This window comes from Gymnoscopelus microlampas (genome assembly GCF_963454915.1).
Source record: "Gymnoscopelus microlampas genome assembly, chromosome: 20".
Lineage (NCBI taxonomy): Eukaryota > Metazoa > Chordata > Actinopteri > Myctophiformes > Myctophidae > Gymnoscopelus > Gymnoscopelus microlampas.
In genome coordinates, this window is record NC_139957.1 from 1,222,054 (window position 1) to 1,247,500 (window position 25,447).

The 25,447-nt window shown below is 42.0% G+C and overlaps 1 protein-coding gene across 2 annotated transcripts in view; it reads left to right on the forward strand.

Moving 5' to 3' along the window:
• metap1 (methionyl aminopeptidase 1) overlaps positions 1-25,447 on the forward strand; it is a 45,625-nt gene that overhangs the window by 14,613 nt on the left and 5,565 nt on the right. The window contains exons 5-11 of one of the 2 annotated variants that reach the window (XM_084044181.1): positions 7,324-7,347; positions 10,987-11,078; positions 16,597-16,680; positions 17,858-17,996; positions 21,972-22,103; positions 23,506-23,649; positions 24,763-24,828. In XM_084044181.1, coding sequence (XP_083900307.1) covers positions 7,324-7,347; positions 10,987-11,078; positions 16,597-16,680; positions 17,858-17,996; positions 21,972-22,103; positions 23,506-23,649; positions 24,763-24,828 — 681 coding nt within the window. The remainder of the gene's footprint in view (positions 1-7,323; positions 7,348-10,986; positions 11,079-16,596; positions 16,681-17,857; positions 17,997-21,971; positions 22,104-23,505; positions 23,650-24,762; positions 24,829-25,447) is intronic. The other variant, XM_084044182.1, reaches the window with a different exon arrangement.

The following is a 25,447-nucleotide window of genomic DNA, read 5'->3' on the forward strand; positions in this document are numbered from 1 at the left end:
CTCGCTGTGATTGAATCCTGGCATGAAGAGACTTTTTTTGTCACATTCATTCATTTGTGTCTCTTATATTTATAATTATTAGTCTTGGGGGTACCGAGCAGTATGACGGTCCCTGTTGTATTGCTTGGGAGGCCCAGTCTGTGACGTTAACCCAGTTAGACCGGGAAAAAAATCTGTGTTATTTTTAGATTTATTTGGCTATTCAAAAATAGCAGATCTACAAGCTTGTAGATCTGCTATTTTTGAAAAAATAAATGAATCTGCTATTCAAAAATATCAGATCTACAAGCTTGTAGATCTACTATTTTTTGGGGAAAAAAATAAAGTTTTTGCAAATCTTTTGAACATTTTTTAACTCAAATCTTTGCTTCTTGGGGTTCTACAAATGTCTTCTAAATCCTACAGTTTTTTTGAAAAACTTATGTTTCTATATCAGTGGTTCTCAAACTTTTTCATGTATTTGGCCGCGGACCCCCATCTCAAAATATTTTGTAATGGGGACCCCCAGAAGCAAGGATTTGAGTAAAACATTTTCCCTTTAAAAAAATATATATATTCAATATTTGCACAAATTTTCACGATTTTTTTTCAAATCAAATTAAAAGAAATAGCAGATCTACAAGCTCATAGCGTGGCACTCGGTGCCGCGCTATGAGCTTGTATACATATCTGCTATTTTTGAATAGCCAACGAAATCTTAAAATGACACACAGATGCGTCCCCGGTCTTAATGGGTTAAAATCAGTACCATGACATGAATGGTAGATTTTGAGGTTGAGGAAAAAAAAGAAGAATTTCAGAAATGTTATGTCGGTCACTTATTTCTCCCCTTCAATAATAATTGGTATTATTGAAGGTGAGAAATAATCGGCAGAAATGTTTCCTGACCTTATTTGAGGAGTTAAAGGGGCTACACCATGAATTCCATTTTTTTTTAGGTTTTTAGTATTTTTTGGGCTCCCCAGTGTCTCTTGTACCCAAAAAAATATTTTTTTTAAACATTCAGTCATTCATGCTCATTTCATGGATTTCCTGAATGGGCGTGTCTGAACAGGCCATTTCAGAATGGCTGTGCAAGTGATGTCACTTGCACAGATTTTGCATTGACGATGGCCAGACAGAATTGCTCAGTAGCTCCCCCCTGCCCAATAGGACGTTTTGGTATTGCAGCTGAAAAAGCTTGGAATGACAGACAGTCAGATTGTGAGAAAAAATATCTGGATGTTTTTTAGGCTTACAACCTGTTTAAAACGTATTAGGGGGCAATATTTATATATAATATATTTTTTTTTAATTCATGGTGTAGCCCCTTTAAGCTACACAGTGGAGAAGATGCGTATAAGGTCTAAGGGAGATAACGGTGCTGGAGTAGTGGAATGTGTGCTATTTATTCCATTTTGGGATCAAGTTGGCTTGACACAGAGTGGCAGTGCAGAAATTACACTGGATTTGAACCCACAACCTCTACATCTCTCTCTCTCTCTCTCTCTCTCTCTCTCTCTCTCTCTCTCTCTCTCTCTCTCTCTCTCTCTCTCTCTCTCGATGACATAGAATGGAGACTGTTCTCGTCGAGTCCAATGTTCAGTTTTGATCACTGAAGATGAAATAGGATTCATGTAGAAGCTAAAATAGTACCGTGCTACTGCTTATAGATCTGCTTTGTTATAATAAAAAGGAACCGGTTTTTGGACACATAGGGTTTACTACCTGTGGAAATGTGCGCGGCTCAAAGCATTGAAAGTGTCCATGTTCCAATCAATCATAAATGATTAACGAGACAAAATGCTCATCGCCCCGACGAGTGCCGATGGATGGTTGCCTGGCAACACAGACAGAGCACAGGCAGGTTTGTGTGGTCAAAAATAGCCCGCCCTCCCCTACCCTGGAGTCTGCATTCCCCGAGCCACCAGTGTTTATGCATGCACGCACAATCACACACACACACACACACACACACACACACACACACACACGGTTTTTATTACTACACTTTTTAGGACGGCATTGACAATAGCCTGAAAGCAGGCCAAAAAATAGCAGATCTACAAGCTCGTTGTGAGCTTGTAAATCGTCCGTTTTCTGGTGTGTGACCATCGACGCATCAACGCACAGCTAAGTATAAAATGGGGAAAACTAGGGTCTTCACTCAGTCGTACCAGCAGAAGCCCTGCCTAGAGGCAAACCCTACCATATCAGTTTTAGATCTTGGAGATCAAGCGTTGAAGTCGTTAAACAGATTTTTAAGTTTGCGTTAACCCATGCAATCCGGGAACGCATCTGTGTCATTTTAAGATTTCTTTGGCTATTTTTGAAAAATCGTGAAAATGGTTGCAAATCTTTGAATATATATATATATATCATTTTAAAGCGAACATTTGTAACTCAAATCTTTGCGTCTGGGGGGTCCCTGGAACAGCATATATAGATGGGGGTGAGAGGGCAAATCCATATCATTTTGAGGGCCCTTGGCATGGAAAGGTTTGAGAACCACTGATTACTCATTATAGTTTTTTTTTAGAAGACATTTGTAGAATCCCCCAGAAGCAAAGATTTGAGTTACAAATGTTCGCTTGAAAAAAAAAAAAACACATTCAAAGTCTTGCACCAGTTTTTCAAAAATGATCTACAAGCTCATAGCGTTATGTATGAGCTTGTATATCTGCTATTTTCTAACAGCCAAGTGTAAGCTCCTGGGTGCTGGAAAAAGCCTGGTGGTGTCATCATGCAGAGAGAGAGAGAGAGAGAGAGAGGGGGAGAGGGGGGGTGTGGCTTTGTTTTAGATATCACAGGAGAAGAGGAGACGGTAGTCATGGCAACCTAGGTGTGCTGATGATGTCTCGCTGAGGTAGCAGGGCTGCGGAGGTTGCCGTGGTTACCAACATGGGCACCGTGGAACACAGAGGAATGGACGAGCAACCGCACTGTGTTGTCTGTATGTTCATGTGTCTGTGTGTGTGTGTGTGTGTTTGTGTGTGTGCGCAGTGGTGGAAGAAGTACTCAGATATTTTACTTAAGTAAAAGTAGCAATACCACAATATGAAAATACTCTGTTACAAGGAAAAGGCCTGTGTTCAAAATGTTACTTGAGTAAAAGTGCAAAAGTATTAGCATCAAAATATACTTAAAGTAACAAAAGTAAAAGTACTAAAATGTTTGAAAATAGCCGATCTACAAGCTCACAACGCGTCGCGACGCGTTGTGAGCTTGTAGATCTGCTATTTTCAAATAGCCTAGGAATAAAATAGGGCTAAAGTGGTGAATGTATGTTTGATAATGTAATCATTTATATCTGCAAAGTAACTAGTAACTAAAGTTTTCAAATACTTGTAGTGGAGTAAAAGTACAATATTTGCCTCTGGGATGGAGTAGTAGAAGTAAAAGTATTGAACATTGGACATACTGTACTCCAGTAAAATACCTCAAAATTGTACTTAAGTACAGTACTTACGTAAATGTACTCAGTTACTTTACACCACTGTGTACTGTACCTTTGTGCGTGCGTGTGTGCCTGTCTATGTGCGTGAGTGTGTGACTGTCTATGTGCGTGCGTGCGTGACTGTCTATGTGCGTGAGTGTGTGACTGTCTATGTGCGTGCGTGCGTGACTGTCTATGTGCGTGCGTGTGTGCCTGTCTGTCTCTGTCTCTGTCTCTGAATAGGCTTCACTGGTGAAAGCACGTGCGGACATAATAAGTTGCGTGTGATGTCATAGAATAGATGACTGACGTCATAGACTGTCACAGCGGGTACTGACATCACAGCGCTGACGTAGCCTGGACACCAGACCAATCTGCCATTGCAACAAAAACTAGAACCAGGAGACCTGGTACTGCCAGACCCCTAGTGGTTGAAATCTGAATGGCCGGGCTTCGCATGACGTGTGGAATAAGGAATACCGGTCAGGTGGGCACACTGGACATCTGGGCACACGAGTTTCTAGACAACTGGGCACACCGGATAAGTGGGCATACGGACATCTGGGCACACAAGATGAATGGGCACATGGACATATGGGCACACGAGATGACTGGGCACACGGACATCTGGGCACACGAGATGACTGGGCACATGGACATTTGGGCACACCGTATGACTACCAAGGATTTTTGTGTTCCTTTGATATTTAAGTACCCCCCGCCCCCCCACTGTGAGAGAGAGATGGTGGGAGACATTGTGTAATGTCTGTTACTGAGATAGTGTATTGCAGTGTGTCCTTGCAGTTCTGACAGCATCCTCATCCATTTGTTGTGAGCTGTGTATTGCCTCTCCCATGTGTGTGTGTGTGTGTGTGTGTGTGTGTGTGTGTGTGTGTGTGTGTGTGTGTGTGTGTGTGTGTGTGTGTGTGTGTGTGTGTGTGTGTGTGTGTGTGTGTGTGTGTGTGTGTGTGTGTGTAGGTTGAATCGGTGGAGACTCTTACATTCTAACCCTAACCCTAAACCCTAACCCTAACCCTAACCTGGGTGGAGGGTGATTATGCGGGTGAACTCAGTGGAGGAGGTTGAATCAGTGGAAACTGTCACATCCTACATGTAGGCCTATACCTAACTCATCCTAACCCTAGGGGCTGTCTGATGGGGGGAACTCAGGAGCAGACAATTCACAGCAGGGGTTCACTAATCTCTGGATTTCATAGAAAGGGGGGGCACATCAAAGCAGAGTGCCCAGCTGTCTTGTGTGCCCACTTGACTGTGTGCCCAGTTGTCTTGTGTGCCCAGTTGACAGTGTGCCCAGTTGACTGTGTGCCCAGCTGTCTTGTGTGCCCAGTTGACTGTGTGCCCAGACGGCTGTGTGCCCAGTTGTCCGGTGTGCCCAGTTGTTTTTTGTGCCCACCTGACCGGTTACCGACGTGTGTCCCTTCTATGTCCCTTATATGACGAAAGGGGGACTTTTTTGGCTGGGGCCGGGGGACAAAGTGACATACCATCATGTATGGACAAAACAGATACAAAGCCTCATGTAAGCCCGAACCCTTGGGTCTGGCAAAAAAATGCCCTCGGCAGATTTGGTATGGCACCGCTTAGTTGTGATTGGATTTCACTCCCTCCGAAGTAGTGAGGGACCAATCAGGGCCCACTATGCAAATATTGTTTTTTTATTCGTGCTTGTTTAACTCTGACGGTGTAACTTGGGTCCTTGGGAGTTCCATTTGAACACTTGAGGAGTTAAATGAACAGTAAAGACCAGTGGTTCTTAATGGTGGGTGCAAATGGACCCTTACGGGTCTGTAACTCTGAGAGTGTACAAGTGGAACAATTTTCTTAGTCCCATTTAGTGCTATATACAAATGGACACAGACGGACAGATGCAGAGATCTCCATATACGGCCATTAAAAGGACACAGACAGGGGCGCCTATGCCCAAGTGGTTAAGGTGCGTACCACATAGGCTTTGATGACTGAGCCGTGTTCCGGGTTTGATTCCCGAGCCTGGCGGAACATTTTCTGCACGTCACTCCCCGACTCCCTCCCGTGTGCCCCGTCTCTCTCCACTGTCTCACCATCTGAATAAGGCGAAAAGCCCATTAACAAATCTTTTTTTTTAAAGGAGAAAGACAGACACACACACACACACACACACACACACACACACACACACTCTCATAGTCCTTACATTTATGGCATATTTAATGTATTTAATGCCTACAATGTATAAATGGTTCACAAACTGCCAGAGACGAGCATCACGTGCATGTGAGTGAGTGAGTGAGGTCTGTTGCTGGGTGACAATAAAGATGAGGTCTGATTTAGCGTTGTGAACTAGCATCAAATCCGCTGGTGGTTTTGTTCCTTAAAGAGGAACAAAACCCTAGGCTAGTTGTATAGTTTTTTTTGTCACTTCAGGTTAAAAACTACAGCAGGGTAAAACATTGTACATTGGCATGCCGTTATATTATGGACACACCTGTGAAAATCTAACACACTCATTATTGATTTGTTTTTGGTGCAGCTGTGTTGTTTACTAGTCTGCCATGTTTTTAACCCATTAAGACCTTGAACGCATCTGTGTCACTTTAGATTTATTTGGCTATTCAAAAATAGCAGATATACAAGCTCATAGCGCGGCACCGAGTGCCGCGCTATGAGCTTGTAGATCTGCTATTTTTTTTAAATCTTGATTTAAAAAAAAAACCTGTTTTAGGATTTAGAAAAAACATGTAATAGTCGGCTCAGGTCTTAAAGGGTTAATCTGCTGTAGTTTTTAACCTGAACTGGAAAACAATACTACACAAAATCAACCTGAGGTTTCGTTTCATTCACCTGTGTCCGTGTAAGCACAGCAATACACTTAGTAGTTTCAGCCTGTAGGTGGCGCTTGTTAGTGCATCAAATAAAAGGGGGAAGCTGACCGAATGTCAGCATGTGTGTAGTAAGGTCAATAGGTCAGCTGTCAGTTGGTCAATAGGAGGTGTAGTTGTGTAGATCCGGGGTTTTCAACTGATTGTCAACCACCATCCTGGCTAAAAGCCCCATTTAATACTTGGCCTAAGAATCAACCTTGGGACCATTGTTGTGTCTGATGGGGATATGGGTTACAATGAGGGTCTTTCTTGAGTTGCACATAGTCCGTCCCATTAGATTTAGATATTATACTTATACAGTGGTGGACAGGGACAAAGTCTCATGTCATTTTCTGGCACCAACCCTTGCCCTATACTTAGTCTTCAGCGACGCCAGTGTAGAAAAGCCATTCTCAGACATGCGTACGTACTTGCAAACGGTAAAAAACAAAGCTCTGTGAATTGTGCCTTCACAACTCACCCAGAACTTCACAAGTGGACTGTGTTTCATACATGAGCCTCGTCACAGTGTGTAGATCTTAAAGCTCTAATATGTACATGTTTTTTGTGTGAATGTTATTTTGACCACCGTATGGTACAATATAACTTTTTATAACAATTTAGTCTCCCTGCTCTTCTGTTGAGACATTTAAATCCTGTGTCTAGGCTGGACCTTTTTTTTTTGTTTGTCTTTCGTGTTTGAAAGAAAGTTTGACCTGAAGGTCGAAATTCAATTTAAAAAATGTCAACATTTCAAAAATATCTGTTTGTCTGTCGTTAACCCTAAAATGACCACATAATGAATGATAAACAATGTTGTATTTAACATACCAACAGCTGTGCTCTACGTTTCCCCAAAACAAAATAACGAAAAGGAGAAAAATGTTCCTACATTAATGAATGCATGGGCAGGGACCACATGCCGTACCTTCACAGACTACCAGTTGAAAACCCCTAGTAGAGTAGATGGATGCAGTTGTGTGTGTGCGTGTGTGTGTGTGTGTGTGTGTGTGTGTTGTTTTAATGGTGAGGTATCATCTTCTTCAGCAGCAGAAGTTGGTCTAATGGCAGGTATGACGCACGCACGCACGCACACACACACACACACACACACACACACACACACACACACACACACACACACACACACACACACACACACACACACACACACACACACACACACACACACACACACACACACACACACACACACACTTATGTATTCCTGTACTTGTGAGGACCTCAACGGCAGAATTCTATTTGAAAAATAGCCGGAGAATAGCCGGTACACAAGCTCACAACGCGTTGTGCTGCGACTTATTGGAAGCCATTTTCGGTACGTGACACAGGCGCCCAACTTAGTATAAGTTGGGGTCCCGACCCACAGGTTGAGAACCACTGCCTTAGGGCACTGTTTCCCAAACAGTGGGTCGGACCATTCTTTATGGGTCGCAAGTAAATACCTTTGTTTTGTTTTCACCATTTTAGTTTTTTATGATGATTATTTCAAAAGATACGTTTTTTTTCTTTTTCATAAGTAATACATAATAATAATAGTCCATTATTTAGAGGGAAAAAATACTTTTAAGAAGTAGTGAGAATAGCAGATCCCACAACCTCACAGCACGTCGCATCGTGACGTATTGTGAGCTTATAGATCTGCTATTTTCACTAGTTTGGGTCCTGGGGGTTCACATTTCTCTTTCGCGCCTCGAGTTAAAATGTTTGAGAACCGCTGCCTTTGGGGTATTTGGCCCTCAAAAGTATTCACCTGTTTCTTGGCTGTGTGTTTTCCACTTCCTGTCGGATTTCATTGGATATCATTAGTCATCTGACCGGTTTCATTGGATTTCATTGGATCAAAAGACAGGAAGTGGAACACAGTGAAAAGCCTAGGAAACAGGTGGATAGTCTCTCTCACACACACACACACACACACACACACACACACACACACACACACACACACACACACACACACACACACACACACACACGTGCGCACACACAGTGGGTGTCGGTACAGGCTGCGGTATGGCTGCTGTGTGTATGTATGTGTGTTGCATGGCATAGCGTGTACTTCTTCCATGATGTACTGTTGTTGTACACAGCTGTGTGTGTGTGTGTGTGTGTGTGGGTTGTACTGTAGTAGTGTGTAGTACTGTGGTTGTACCATCTGCTTCAATGACACTGTCTGCTTATCCACACTACACACTTCTAGGGGGTTCATTGATGATGTGTATGTTATTTGTGTTCAATGTATTTTATTTGTGTATTAAAGAAGTGGAGAGACGTGGAGACCCCTGTTACTGAACAAACACTATCACAGGGGTCTTCAACAGGGGATCCGGGACCCCCAGGGGGTCCTCATATGTACTACAGGCGGTCCGCCAAATCTTTGTGTGATATGATTTTTTTTTTTGCCATACCTTTTTACCTTACCTTGAACCTTAGCATCCCTTTTCTGAGGAGAACTTTAGTATAGCCGATATAGCCGAAAATAGCCGATCTACAAGCTCACAACGCCTCGCAGAACGCCTCGCGCTGCGAGGCGTTGTGAGCTTGTAGATCTGCTATTTTTGGCAAAGAGGTATAGGTGTAGAGGGGAAAAACAGCAAACCAAGTAAACAAAAAAAGTTCTGAAACACAATTTTATACAACATAGAGGGGGTCCTGCTTCATCTCTCTCTCAGCTAGGGGGTCCTTGGCCTGAAAACGTTGAAGACCCCTGCTCTATCACAATATATATATTTGTTTATTTTGTAAATAAACTGAAAATAATTATCACTTACACAAATAAGTGAACATTCGGTGAAAAAAAAGACCCCTGGGGGACTGACTCCAGTCAACTAAGTACATAAGGTTTAAGTTATTAATTGACATTGATAAATGCTATTGGAAATGGAAAGCATGGTGATGGATTGGCCCCATACATTGCTTGCAGTGTATACAGTAGGTGTGGATGATATACAATCATGCACAATAATACCAGTATGTTGTAAACACATAATACAATAAAATCAATATAAAAAACGTTATTTTGGAATTATACAATATTAATGGAAGGTAGTGGTTCTCAAACGTTTTAATTTGAATGTACAAATGGAACCATTTGTACACCCGACTCAGATTCTTTGGGTCCGATGCTGATCACGATTTTGGAGACCACTAGACCACCAATAATTATTTATATTTTTAGAGACAAATATTATATTTTTAACCGACTTAATCTTGCTCATATAGGTTAATCGAATAACCAAGATAATATGTATATGTTTTCTTATGCTGTACATCAATCGATACAAAAACAATATAATACGATTTTTTTAAATCAACTAAATTGATTAGTCTGATTATCCACTTAATCTTGTATTATACTTCATTGTACAATGGACAATTGTATGTGTGTGTGTGTGTGTGTGTGTGTGTGTGTGTGTGTGTGTGTGTGTGTGTGTGTGTGTGTGTATGATGTCATTCATTAATCATAATTGAAATTATCTAATAATTGATATTGCTTTGAAATCATCTCGCCCGGCCCTAATATAGAGACATCATGGGGCAAATGTCGACACAGGGCTATAAATGCTGTGAAAACAGTTCCGAGCCATGTGGCCCGGGCTCTAGTTGAGAGCACAGTACACAGTTTAGTTGGCTGTCATGTGCCACGGTGCAGAGAGGACCTCCACATGTCTTTGAGGTCCCTACAGTGTGTTGCTGATTAATTGGCTTGCATCTTGTGACACAGAGAGACACATGGATTGAAGTTCTCAGTCGCCACGACTGATTCCAGTCATTTGGCTCCCATAGAAGTCAGCATGTCTTCTATGGAAGCATGTTGCACAGCGAAAATAGCCTATTTTCACTTATTGTTTTAAGATTAGAGCATTTAAAGCCGTCAAAACTAGCTCAGAGGCGTCTTCCATAAAACCCTAACGGTCTCGGATGTTTCATATAAAAGCAAAGCTTCAATCTCCATTTGGTACCATTTGTACACTCAGAGTTACAGACCTGTAAGGGTCCATTTGGACTCCCCCCCCCAAATCCCAGAGGGTCCTTGGACCTCACTTTGAGAACCACTACAATAATCTATGCAATACTATACGTTTCATTGAATTTGTGTTTATCAAAAAATATAATGAAGGCCAAAATGATATAAGAATATAATACAGGAATCATTAAACTTAAGGGAAGCATTAAGGCATCGGACCTTTGGAATGGTTAAAATCCTAAATGATCCCGACCCTAAATAAATCTGCAGTCATGTTCTTATTCTAATTCATTTATTTATCTTTTACTTTGTTGACATCATCGGTTACGGCATTAATGCAGCCGAATTATGTTGGACACAATATAGGCGGACATTTTCAAACGTTTTAAGCGATGTTCCTTAATTTGTTTACTTGTCTACTGTTTAATTAAAGTTAAATGTTCTTTTCATATGCCGAGGTTGAATATATGCTTTTTTTTTTTTATTTGTTTGCTCACAATATTCCCAAACAGAAATCTAATGGATTTGAATTATTATTTGTATTTTGTCTTTACAAAATATGGTTCAAAACATGGGTAATCGGTGACATGGGACCCACACGTCTGACATGAGTCGGACTCTGCACGTAAGCAACTGGATTTGGTTTGGATTGTGAACAAAGCGTGTGTGTGTGTGTGTGTGTGTGTGTGTGTGTGTGTGTGTGTGTGTGTCCACTGCAGGCATGTCTGAGTCGGAGCAGTCGTTGAAGGGTACGTCACAGATTAAGATCCTCCCTCCTGAAGACATCGAAGGCATGCGAGTGGTGTGCACGGTAGGACTCATGGACTCCAGTTCCAAGTCGCCACGACAGCATGTCGCACACCGAAAATAGCCGATCTACAAGCTCACAACACGTCGCAGGGCGACGTGTTGTGAGCTTGTAGATTGGCTATTTTCACTTGCTAATTATTTTAAGTAAAGATTTGAAGTGGTCAAACTAGCAATAGAATATGTTCAGAAGCTTTTTCCATAAACTCTAATCTCGGATAAAAAAAAGTTGTGGAAACGTTATTTCGGTCGATTATTTCTCCCCTTCGATAATACCAATTGGTATTGTATTTTATGGAGTTGGAAAGCCTGATTAGTCACGTTTACAACGAGGTACAACTTGTAAGGATCGTGGAATGAGCAACACAGCTAACCGTGTGGATGGCGCCCACCAAAAAAAAAGCCAAAATCCCCAATATTCTTCTGTTGGTTTTCCCTCTCGTTTTGAGCTCCAAGTGCTCTTTCACAAATCGCAGATTAGGATTTGGCCTGACATAATGTTGTGAGATTTTATTATTAGTTTGAATGCTTGATTCTGATTGGTCAATCACTGAATTCAGCGGTCTGCTTTTTTTTGTAATGAATAACAGACCGCTGTCTAATGAAAGACTCGGAGCACCTGGCTCATATCTGCACTGCTTGATATTGTGCCGTATCCAACATGGCAGCCATGTAAACACAATGTTTTTGAAAACATTTGATGCAAGAAATAGACAATGAATGCAGTTAGGCGGCTGCAGTTATGATTTGACCCCAAAAAAATTGCAACAAAAGGTTTCTCAATGGTTTATTGTAGTATCAGGTGTACTTAATAACATATCAAAAGTTTACCAAAATCGGACCACTAGAAAGGTCCGATTTTCAAAATGGCCGCCGTAAGATCCTTAAAATACCATTACTCCTGTATTATTCATCCTAGACAAGTAATTTTGGTGATCTTGGATCTAATTAGCATAATATAAATGATATTCAAGTGATTACAAGTATAGAATTATAAAGCAATTGGTTATAAGCATGGTTATAAGCATATTTTACAATGTAATTGGACATTTCTCCCTTTTCTACGTGCCATAATGCTCAGGATTGGTGAATTCATCACCTATACATGAATTCACTGTTGAAGCTTTCAGGAGATTTCTTTTGATAACAATAAGGAATAAATTCATTATTATTGGGTGGTACTGTGACATTTGTAAAAACATGGCTGTAACTCACAGACTGGGAATGTTACACAAATCTTGGAAGAAATTCCTTACAGAGAAGTTTCTTCACTATTTTGTTTGTAAAGGTGTCTGCCAAAAAATAAAATAATAATCCTAGTCCCCTAGGGCAGTGGTTCAAACTGGGGGTCAGCCCCCCTCCCCCCCAGATGATTAGCTTAATATGCATCATTGTTTTCCCACTCAACAGTAAACAAACCAACATTACAGTATAAGTGTATACAGTGTATCTGCACATTTCCAAAGTGACAACTTAATCACTCTTAAGACCTTTTTAATAGCAAATTGGCCAAATTCTCAAATATTACAGTGGAGAGAAATGGCCCCTTATGGGCCTGGAGAGGATGTGCAAGACAGTACAGAGCTATCACAACGTGTATCTAGTGTCTGCTGTCTTGGGTGTCTAGGCAGGGGTGGTGGAGGAGTGTGGTGCGGAGAGGGTTCAGATTTGCTTGTCACAGACATCTTCTTATTCCTGAGATTGTAGTAGTTGTGTGGGGTTTTTGTGCAAAATTCATTTCACATGTCTTTTATTTTGTGATTGGTACTGCTATAGCAATAACCTTGAACCTTGATCTTTTTTTCTGGATAATTTTAACATCAAGAAGGCATAGAAGACAGCCCATGACGCCCTGGGCTCCAATCTCCCATAGAATCCCGATCTAACCGACCTCCACGCTGTGTCCCTGCTGCTATCCAACAAACAAGCATTGCTTTATGTATACACCTAATGTTAGACTATTTTTTTTTGTTCTGGAGAGGGGAAAGGACGCTCTGAGCCATAATGATAAGTCACTAAGTCACCGACTCTCCTGTGAGCCAGTCCGACATAGGGACACCCCTGTCTGCCTGACACACAGTCATGCACCACATGGTCTTACAACCAACACTATGGGGGGTCCCTCCTCACTAACTATGGCCACTCACGAGTGCCATAGGGCATAGGAGCCAGCATGGAGGTCCACTTGGGACCAGTGGGACTATCCAGTGAGCCAGGCGACATAGGGACACTCCTCTCAGCCTAACGCATAAGCTTAATTTCTGCCTCCTCCTCACTCCGTCCTCCAGCGTGACTTAGAAATTGTTTGCATCCCAAATGCTAATTTGCTTTTGGACTGAGAACCAGGTGAGCGCAGGCTCCCTAAGCCACTTGGAGTGAAATATGGCAAGATACAAGTACTGTATATCTTTCATGTATCGTTTGCGGAACTGTCTTTGTTGAAATGCGTGGTGGCGTATAATTTCTCCTCCTCCACATGACAACCCTCCAAGCTCCGAAATAGTCCAGCAATCCAACTGTGTGACACGTCATAATTGTTGTCACTTAAAAATTACGCTCCTTGCCTCACCTCCTGCCTCCGAGGCAGGGCTAAGGCGGGAGTGGAGGACTTGATGATGGACACTTGAATATTGGAATTTGGCTATCGCGATGCACAACGTGGAGGTCTTAGAACTACCACCACAGGGGCCGACAAGCCCCATTCTCTTTAAATGCATATGAGCACTCGTCCTGAGCTCCCAAGTGCCCCACTATAGCTTTAACATGTCTGAGCCAATTGTTGGAGGTTTTGCACCTCGGGCATGGGGGAGAGAAGCTCAGGGTCTCCTTGGCTCCTATAACTTTGCTCTTCTGTGCTCCAAGTGCCCAGGGAGCAATCCAATGTCCCCCACTCCCCATACTCACCTCCACCCACCTGAGGGGAACCCTACCCCGCATACTCCCCTCTGCCTAGGCCCCCAGTAGAGACATGGGTTTTGATAGCTCTTCACTAACCTCCGTAGCCACCCCCACCCCTCTTTACTCACTCACACTGATTGCCTTCCTAATGTGTTAAAAAGTTCTTCAAAAATCTATTTATTGTTTTTTCAAAATCTTGTGTCTACAAGATGACACTTTGATTCACATTTGATCCACAGAGCTATCCAAAACCTTTCAATATTGCATGCAATACTATATCAACTGACAATATTCTCTTTCTCTGCCATGCACCTTCTGAATGACAAAATTGACAAAAATGAAAATTGTGACTTGTGTTTTAAGGATATCTTGAAGCCTTGTTCCAGTAAAAAAACATATAACTAGTTTATTGCATAATTAGTTTAGTTAACTTGAAACGGGTGACCATTTCAGAGGGTTTTAATAGAGCCACAAACAAAATATTGGATTTCACAATTATCTAATTGTATCTCTGCAATTTGGACAATTCCAGTGGATTTCTAGGCCCCCAAAACATAGGGTAAGACACAAAAAGTACTTGTCTAGGATAAATAATGAAGGAGTTAGGTTATTTTAAAGATTTTTTGGCCATCTTGGACGCCATCTTGAAAATAACACCTTTCCAGTGCTCAAACTTTGGTAAACTTTGAGTATGTTATTAAGGACACCTAATACTGCAAGAAACAGTTGAAAAACTTTTTGTTGCAATTAGTTTTGGGTTAGGTGCTTTTTTTTCATAACTGCAGCCGCCTAAGTAACCGAAAATGTATTCTATCTTATCAACGCTCCCCGTAGTTTTCCGAGGGGACCGAGTTGCACTGAACGCACCCGGCATAAATGAATGGACTACTTTCATTACCATAAGCAATGAAATCCTTTTAAAATCAATCCTAGTAAGTAAGCAGGAATATCAATGCAGGTCGAGGTGTGAGCGTGTACAGCTGCTAGGTTTGAACATTTTTGAAACATCCTGAAACTGGGAGAAGTACTGATTTAGAAGGCAAAGACAAGCCGAACAAAAGCTCAACACGCCGTGATGCATATTGGCGTGTAACATTTCCACAGATCACATTTACATTAAATACAATGAAGAATATACTGTACAACATAAACACAATACCAACACCAAGTCTGAGGTCATGTAGCCTGTAGTGTACATTTACACACTTTAACCCATTGAGACCTGAAGCCGATTCTACATGTCTCCTAAATCTCAACAGTATTCTCAATAACGTATGTTTCTATATCAGTGGTGCTCAATCTTTTTCATGTCAAGGACCCCCAAAAATTATATGTATCAAAATATTTTGTTCCAGGGACCCCCCAGAAGCAAAGATTTGAGTTAAAACTGTTCGCTTTAAAACAATATATATTCAAAGATTTGCACACATTTTCACGATTTTTCAAAAATAGCAGATCTACAGATCAACAAGCTCATAGCGCGGCACCGAGTGCCGCGCTATGAGCTTGTTTATCTGCTATTTTTGAATAGCTTTTTAGCTCAAATCTAAAGGGTCTTAATGGGTTAAAAGTATCAGTAGTAATATTGTGACAGTGATCACAGTGTCTTGTGCAAAATGTCAAATAACACATAATATGCACGTGAATGGATCTACACTCACATACTGTGCACGATGTACCAATGAGTGCATGTAAGACTGCCACCTAGTGGCCACATTGAACCCCACTGATTTAATAGTGCAGCAGGTGTTGGGCAGAAAGCGTGTATCTCCATATGTCTCTATAAACACTATTTTTATTTTGGTGTCTGTCCTCGACACTCACGGCAAAATGATTCAGGCGCCGTAAAGGTATGTGTTTATTTTGTAGTAAGAGTTTCTACAGTTTCTGACGACGCCGTTGTTGCTTTCCAAAATATCCTCGGCACTAGGACCCTGAGGCATTTGTTTCGGAGCGGTACGTTTTGTTCTGAAGTTTAGTATTTGCAGACAGAATCAGAATCAACTTTATTGTCACATCACAGGTTTACAGCTGTGAAGAAGAGGTTGAAGTTAGTTTTTGTGCAAGCTTCATCGTTTTTGCTGTTTCCAGAAAGAAAAGAAGAGTCAGACAGTCTTATAAAACATGTGAAGGAGACAGACGACGGAGCTACTAGATGTGTTGCCAAAAAGACTACTAAAATGGACGTCACACATGATGACTTTAATGTCCTTCTTCATACTTATGACGGTGTCACACGAATATAGCCCCTCTACAAGCTTACAAAGGAGCTTCTAGTTAGCTTCAAGATCGGCTACTTCTGAAAAGAATTAAAACACTTTTTTTTGCCTACAATAACCACTTTCAACCTGGCAAACCAATTTTGTGTGTGTGTGTGTGTGTGTGTGTGTGTATGTGTGGGTTTTTATACATATTGAGCCAATGAAAAGGATTAACAAGAGCGTGTGACTAAATAATAACTACATTGGAACGCAGGTTATTTGTTTCCCCATTTCCTGAAAGGTAACGGTTTTGGACGTGCAAGGTTTCCATCTGACAGTGACGATACACAACGTATACAGTATATCTAGCCGTGTTCCTTGTGTTTGAAATGTGTCGCGGTTTAACCGCTGTTTTGTTTGCAGTTGGCTCGAGAGGTGCTGGACATCGCAGCGTTGATGGTGAAGCCTGGTGTTACCACTGAGGAGATTGACCATGCTGTGCATCTGGTACACGCACACGCACACGCACACGCACACGCACGCACACACACACACACACACACACACACACACACACACACACAGTGGTGGAAAAAGTACTCAAATTGTAAATGTATAAAATCTATTAAAAAAAACATTTTGAAAATAGCAGATATACAAGCTCACAATAGCTTGTAGATCGGCTATTTTCAAATTGCCGAAATGTACATAGGGTTGAAGTGGTTAATGTCACCCTGGGCAAGACCTGGTTGTTGACAACCAGAAATGGATGAATTTGGCGGAAGTACCGCCCAAGGAAATGACGTTGATGCTTTACGAATCTGTTAACATTCTCCGTGAATAAAACGAGTGTTGTGATTGGTCAAAAAATATCGTTTCCGGGGGAAACGGAAATCCTGTCCACTCAGGACTTCCTAGACACTCGCTGCTTTAGGTCGTGACCAGGCTCTTCTTTTCGCAGATGAGTGAGGCCGGGACCGAGGTTAGGTTAATGTAGGTTTTGTAATAATAATCAAAATCTACATTCTACAAAGTAACTAGTAACTAAAGTTTTCAAATAATTGTAGTGGAGTAAAAATACAATATTTGCCTCTGAGATGTAGTGGAGTAGAAGTAAAAGTACTGACAAATTTAAACACTCCAGTAAAGTAAAAATACCTCAAAATTGTACTTAAAGGGGAATTTTGGACCACGGTTTTCTTACCTTTTCTATGATGTTATGATATCTTGAATGGTACAGTAGAAAAAGGTCATAACTCCATCCCAGGTCCACCACAGCTTAAAACGTGCACCAATAGGCCTTGCATTAGATCACGTATTTTAATGTTTGTGTTTTTGTTTGTTTTTTTGGTTCTCTGACGTTCACGTTAGTGACAGAACACTATGCAAAAAAGAAAAGAAAAACGGAAGTTTCGCTAGACAAGATTGAAATCTCGAGATTGAAGTCTCGTCTAGCGAGACTTCTGTTTTTTTCCTTTTTTTCCCCCGGTTGCATAGTGTTCTGTCACAAAAAAAAAAAAAAAAAAAAGCTATTAAAATACGCGATCTAACGCAAGGCCTACTGGGGATAAATATTCTGTGACTACTTGAAAAGGTTAGAAAATTGCTGGCAGTCTGGGCCTTATTTAGTTGTGTATATACTCTGGCAGTTAAAGAGTTAACCCGTGCGTGCGTGTGCTTTCAGGCGTGCACCGCGAGGAAGTGTTACCCGTCTCCTCTCAACTACTACAACTTCCCCAAGTCGTGTTGTACGTCAGTCAACGAGGTGATCTGCCACGGCATCCCTGACCGGAGACCCTTACAAGATGGAGACATCCTCAACGGTAAGCCTTTACACCAGGGTTCCCCAATTACTTTTCCCCAAGGACCAAATTATATCTCGGGTTCCAAGCCGAGGGCCACGGGCGAAGCGCGCGGGCGCCGAAATTGTGCACGCGCGCTATTTTATTATTTTTTTTCGTCTTTTTTCTCTAATCGAGCTAATTTGACACTGTGTTATTTTAGGCCTGGGATTCTTAAATCCTGTGTTGAGGGTCACACAAGGAAAAAATGCTCTCTGGAAACAAAATAAGTCTGCTTGAAAAGTAATACAGATTAACAGCAGAATCAACAATTGACTTACAGATGTGTTTGTTAGTTTGCTTGAACAGTAATACGGATTTTTATTTTTCAAAAAAATGTGCGGGCCGCACAGTTGCGGCCTGGGGAACCCTGCTTTACACCATACATGGGCAACTGGCGGCCCGGGGGCCACATGCGGCCCCCACCTTCACTTAATGCGGCCCACAGGTTAATATCGGAATTTTGCAAACATGACCCGCTTTAATTACTTCAGTCTATATTAGTAAATTGCCAAAATAAATCTGGATTCCAATTCCAAAATAGCAAAAATAGCCGATCTACAAGCTCAAAACGCGTCGCGTTTTGAGCTTGTAGATTGCATCACCCCTGCTTTACACCCTCTAAACCACATTAATAACCAGGGGCGGGGTGATTTTACTGCTCTGTCTTTGCCTTAGTGATTTTTGTCTGCACCACAGGGTAAGATCAAGCAGGAATTCTGGACGTTAGTTTCCTGAACTGCTAAAGACCCACCTGTTGTGGTGTTAGCCATTAACCCTTTAACGATGGAGAGGCCCTTTAACAAAATATTTTGCTGATACTTACTGGCAAATGCTGACGGTACTTTTAGGTCTAATCATGTTTGTGGAATAAAGAATATCTAATCATGTTATAGGCCATCAAGACCATTTAGGTCTTATTGACACCTGCCGCAGTTTGTACTGTATAAGCATTTCACCTCTACTGCTAATTACTGCTAAGTAACGACTACCTAAATGTCTAGACAGTGCTACATTGTCTGCTATGTTTTGGGGAAATCGTAAAAAAAATTGTGCAAAACTTTGAATATATATATATTTTTAAGTGAACATTTGTAATGGCACGGCACTCGGTGCCGCGCTATGAGCTTGTATATCTGCCATTGTTGAATGGCCAAAGAAATCTTAAAATGACACCGATGCGTTCCCGGTCTTAACTCATTCAGTGCCACTGGACGTCTAAGGCGTCGTTTTTGGGGGGGGAAAAAATGTTCAGAACCCAAGATATCATGATTTGAAAATATTCTGTCCATTCACTCTTTGTTTAACTTTTTACTGTAAAAGGCTGTATCTCGGCTCCTAAGCACTTTGTTTTTACAAACGAAGAAGTCCTGGGCCGAATTTTTGGCCCAGTACGTCCCTGTTAATAACACATTAGTAACATCCTCAACGGTAACACACGACAAGATCTGCACCCGGATTTTGGCTGCCGTGTTAACACATCGGATGCCGTTCACGGTCTGAACCGTGTGTTTACATAGTAGCGCTCTGGTGCCGTTCACGGTCTGAACCGTGATTTCAGCCTTTTTTTTTTTTTTTCGTTTTTCTCCGCACGGGCGGGGCTAGAGCAGCTCTGGGAGTACCCATTGTGATCTTGAGAAGGAAGGGCCAGATAGATCACCGGAAACAAAAACATGGCTTCCATCCGCTTCCTGTCTATTTCCTTCTTTAAAACGCCTATATCTCCGAATCCGTTTCCGGTGGTGAAAACCGGTCATGCGCGATGCCCCCCCGTTGTAACTCGCGACTGAAATGTTATGGTTCCAGGCTGTAGCCAGGGTCATCGCTCAACATGAATGGATGCTTTTTTTTACGTGGATTTGCTCGTCGCGGAGTCTAAAGCTATAAACAGCAAAGCGCAGTCAATGGGGAGAATGCTGGCACCCAACGTAAGTTGTTATGAAAAAATGCTGGCACCCGATGTGTTAAGTGGTAAGAGGGGTGGGCAGTGAATACTCTTCAAGATGCTCAAGTGGGCCCTGATCCAGTAAAGGTTGAGCACCACCGATTTCAAGTACAAAGTTATTGGCTTCATGGAAAAGCAAGACTTGTCATCTTTGCCACAGTGCGTGAATCTCAATTTCAACTTCATTTCAACAGTGTTTGCGTTCAAAATGAGTGGAACAAAGTTTTGTTTTTCTTCTTAACCCATTAAGACCGGGAACGCATCTGTGTAATTTTAAGATTTATTTGGCTATTTTTGGAAAAAAAACGTGAAAATGTGTGCAAATCTTTGAATATATACAGTATATTTTTTTTTAAAGCGAAAAACATAGGCAAAGAAATCTAAAAATGACACACCAGATGCGTTCCCGGTCTTAATGGGTTAAAGGAGGATGTTTTTGCCAGAAGCACTTTAGGAAAAAGTTTTCCAGCATGATGAATGGGTCGTAACCAGCGTGTCACAAATGGACTCTACAGGAGCTGGGCCAATTTTAGTCCCTTCATGAATATTAGTGGGCCGCTGATGGTGTTGTGGTGACCACTCCCCTCAGAGCCACTGATAGAGGACTTGTCACAGACCCAGCGGCGCAGTGACAAGACAAATGGTTTCATTAGCGTTTACTGTGTGTGTGGGGGGGGGGGGGGAGTGGGGGGGAATGTTTTGCTGAAGTGTTTGTCCATCAGTAATTTGACTGGTAATGTAATAGGAAGTAGGCGTTCGGGGCGCAGTGGTAAAGTAGCTGCCCACCGCCACGTTAGGCTGGCGGTTTGAAACCGCTACGGTGCTTCCGGCTTTGTCGAGCGTCTATATAGGAACACAATCGGCCCAATTCGGGGCAGATTGAATAAGTAGATTATTTTTGGCGTTTAAAAAAAAAATAGGTTCCCGGAAGTCAATCGTAGCCAATCAGAATTATTGTCTCCGCCAGGAGACATTGTTTTCACTTTCCACATGTCAAGCTAACATTGGTCAAGCCTCACGTGACACGTGACAATACGGTGAAATAGTGTGATCTGATTGGCTAGTGACGTATAGCGGCCTATAAATACATGTGTCACTTTGAAAGAGTCTTAGCCTCTTTCAAAGTGAGGTAAGACAGGAATAATCACACTTACACAGACAGGACAGATAGGACGCTTACATAGGACGCTTACATAGACAGGACGGATAGGACACTTATACAGACAGGACGGATAGGACACTTATACAGACAGGACGGATAGGACACTTATACAGACAGGACGGATAGGACAGTTATACAGACGGATAGGACACTTGTGTCATGTTACTATGACACAGTAACATGTTCTATTTTTTGTAAGAATTAGAACATAAGAAGTAGAACATTCCCAACATTCCCAAGTCTGCCGGCGGAGACTTGTGCTCCGAGGAGCACTTTTTCTAGTTACATTTATTTTCACCCGAGAAAACCCCGCCTTTGACAGCGTCATCAGACCCTGCATGCGAGGCTATCGATTCAGGGGCTGGAGCCAGGCTACCGATTTGTGAGTTTGGCACAAAATCTGTAGGTGTAGTAACACAACGTGTTTTGAAGAAAACTAAAAATGTCTGACAATCATGTCGGGCAGAAATAAGCGTAGCCTATATGGGGAGTGATCAAAGGAATCCAGGGATTTGTATGCAAGTTATAGGCCAAAACATGAGTAAGCCCCTTATGGCACCACCTTGAGGCGGATTTTAAACATTTGGTGTGAAAGTTCTTCCATGGCCCACTGGGAGTGTTGAGTGCAAAGTTTCACGCCTGTCCAGTGGTTGCCGGGATTAGCTGCTCAGACGCACGGCCAGATGAACATACACCAGTGAAAACATAATCTCTGCCTCCTAGCCTTGAAGGCCTGGCGGAGATAAATGAAAAAACTAGCCCAAAAAGTTGCATCTCAATTATTCAATGAATGGAAAACAAGTCATTGATAGATGTTGTGTGATTTTGACCCTTTGACCTTTCTATGCAGTGGACATCACCGTCTATCACGATGGTTTCCATGGAGACCTGAACGAAACCTTCTATGTGGGTGAAGTAGATGAAGCAGGCAGGAGACTGGTCCAGACCACCTACGAATGCCTTATGCAATCTATTGACTCTGGTAAGACCCTTATGAATGCCTTATGCAATCTATTGACTCTGGTAAGACCTTTATGAATGCCTTATGCAAGCTATTGACTCTGTTAAGACCTTATGAGTGCCTTATGCAAGCTATTGACTCTGGTAAGACCTTATGAATGCCTTATGCAAGCTATTGACTCTGGTAAGACCTTATGAATGCCTTACGCAAGCTATTGACTCTGGTAAGACCTTATGAATGCCTTATGCAAGCTATTGACTCTGTTAAGACCTTATGAGTGCCTTATGCAAGCTATTGACTCTGGTAAGACCTTATGAAAGCCTTATGCAAGATATTGACTCTGTTAAGACCTTATGAGTGCCTTATGCAAGCTATTGACTCTGGTAAGACCTTTATGAATGCCTTATGCAAGCTATTGACTCTGTTAAGACCTTATGAGGGCCTTATGCAAGCTATTGACTCTGGTAAGACCTTATGAATGCCTTATGCAAGCTAGTGACTCTGTTAAGACATTATGAATGCCTTATGCAAGCTAGTGACTCTGTTAAGACATTATGAATGCCTTATGCAAGCTATTGACTCTGGTAAGACCTTATGAATGCCTTATGCAAGCTATTGACTCTGGTAAGACCTTATAAATGCCTTATGCAAGCTCTTGACTCTGTTAAGACATTATGAATGCCTTATGCAAGCTATCGACTCTGGTAAGACCTTATAATGCCTTATGCAAGCTATTGACTCTGCTAAGACCCTTATGAATGCCTTATGCAAGCTATCGACTCTGGTAAGACCTTATAATGCCTTATGCAAGCTATTGACTCTGCTAAGACCCTTATGAATGCCTTATGCAAGCTATTGACTCACTTACGCAACTGTATGGGCGAAACAGTTGCGTTACAGCATCCGCGTTATTTTCTTCCCATTTTCCTCGACAGACCACGTAAGCAGTTGAAGTAATATGTTTTAGGGCAGAGGTCTTCAACGTTTTCAGGCCAAGGACCCCCTAGCTGAGAGAGAGATGAAGCAGGGACCCCCATATTGTATAAAATTGTGTTTCAGATTCATCTTTTTTTGTTTACGTGGTCTGCTCTTTTTCTCCTCTACACCAAACACTATTTGCCCAAAATAGCAGATCTACAAGCTCACAACGCCTCGCAGCGCGAGGCGTTGTGAGCTTGTAGATCTGCTATTTTTGGCTAAAGTTCTCCTCAGAAAAAGGGATGCTAGGGTTCAAGTGGTTAATGTAAAAAATAAAAAAATCCTATCACACAAAGATTTTGCGGACCCCCTGTAGTAACTCTGAGGACCCCCTAGGGGTCTCGGACCCCCTGTTGAAGACCCCTGTTTTTAGGGAATCAATGAACCGGGGTCTGCAACAGCATCAAGGGCAGATGAATTGAGGGTTGAAATGTGTGTTCCACAGTGAAGCCTGGTATTCGCTACAGAGAGCTGGGAAACATCATCCAGAAACACGCCCAGGCCAACGGCTTCTCTGTGGTCAGAAGCTACTGTGGACACGGAATCCACCGGCTGTTCCACACCGCGCCCAATGTGCCCCATTATGCCAGTGAGTCCCTCACTGCCACCGACATTACACACCCCCAACATACCGTGCATTACACACCTCTACATGTTTTGATAGTATATTGTTTAGACTGATATTGGGTTCTTGGTTTACCCTTGATCCTAGATTATTGAGGCACTACATTGTGTCTCTGCATTTGATGTCTGTGTTTACCTTGCTTACTGTTAAGTCACTCAGGATAAGAGTGTCTGCTAAATGCCTAAAAAAACATCATTAAACATCTCTGCATTTATTGAACACCTTAACATACGTACATTAATCATCTCAACATAAATGTAACACAACATCCATATACTGCAGACAGTAGACTATACATTAGACATACATTCAGACAGCAGACTAACTACCTGTTACTGAACATACACTCTATAGTAATGAGTAATATCAGAATACTGTATAGAGATATTTAACACTTATTTTAACAAAATGCCCTTACCCTACCTTTTAATTGGGGAAAGTTACAATAGACTAGTTAGTACTAAACATTTTCTGGGGGAGTATCTCATAGCTTTTTGTTTGGCTCAGTGGCAAATTTGAACCGGAAACCATATGAAGGTGTCTTCTGTTTCCAGTTCAAATCTGCTGCTGAGCCAACGAGATGAAGCTATGAGATACTGACCCGGAACTGGAAATAGGCTCTATGCACAGCAGCCATATTGTGAAGACATTCACAGGTGTTACCAATGATACTAATGAAGGCTCTGTTCCATTTAGTGTAGCACAGTGGTTCTCAGATTTTACAATTTCCACAACCCCTATAACTCTGAGAGTGTACAAATGGAACCAAATGGACCCTACTGGTCCATTTGGTTCCATTTGTACACTCTCAGAGTTACACACTCGTAAGGGGCCATTTGGAAACCCCTTAAAGAACCATGAAGGTCCCTGGCACCCTGACTCTGTTTGACCAGAATGGAACAGAGCCTTCATTAGTATCATTGGTAACACCTGTGAATCTTCACAATATGGCTGCTGTGCATAGAGCCTATTATGCCACCTTTCTGGAAAAGGGAACTACATTTATTCTAGTCTATTGAATTTTCTTGTATTTCATTTTCAACATGGTTGCTGAATAATGTGTATGTATGTTTGTAGAAAACAAAGCAGTAGGAGTAATGAAGCCGGGACATGTGTTCACCATTGAACCAATGATATGTGAAGGTGAGTAATTCCACCATTAATACTAAATGGAAGGAATGTTTTTTTTGGCAGGGTGTTCCTGTGCACACTAGAATACTCTTGGGGAATAAAGCTTTAACACTTGTCCCTATTCTGGGGTGAACATTCTGCTAAATTAGCCGATGTACAAGCTCACAACGTGCCGGCGCATTGTGAGCTTCTAGATTGGCTAATTTAACTCAGGCTGCAATGCACTTTATATAATGTGTGTGTGTGTGTTAAGTGAATGGACCGGTTGTTTTTGTTTGTTTGTTTGATTAGTGTAGCACATAGGTTCTCAAACGTTTTAATTTCAAGGACCCCCATAACTCTGAGAGTGTACAAATGGAACGCACTCAGTGTTACACACCCGTAACGGGACATTTGGAGCCGCCTCAAGGAACCATGAGGCTCCCCGGACCACACTTTGAAACCCACTGGTGTAGCAGAGTGTTTCCAGTGAGCCAACGTGCACAATATCAGCACCCTGACTCTGTTTGACCAGAATGGAACAGAGCCTTCATTAGTATCATTGGTAACACCTGTGAAGGAAGTAAGGAAGAGGCTCAATTTATTTCCAATATGGCTGCTGTGCTCCTCGGTGTCCGACACCGGCACGCAA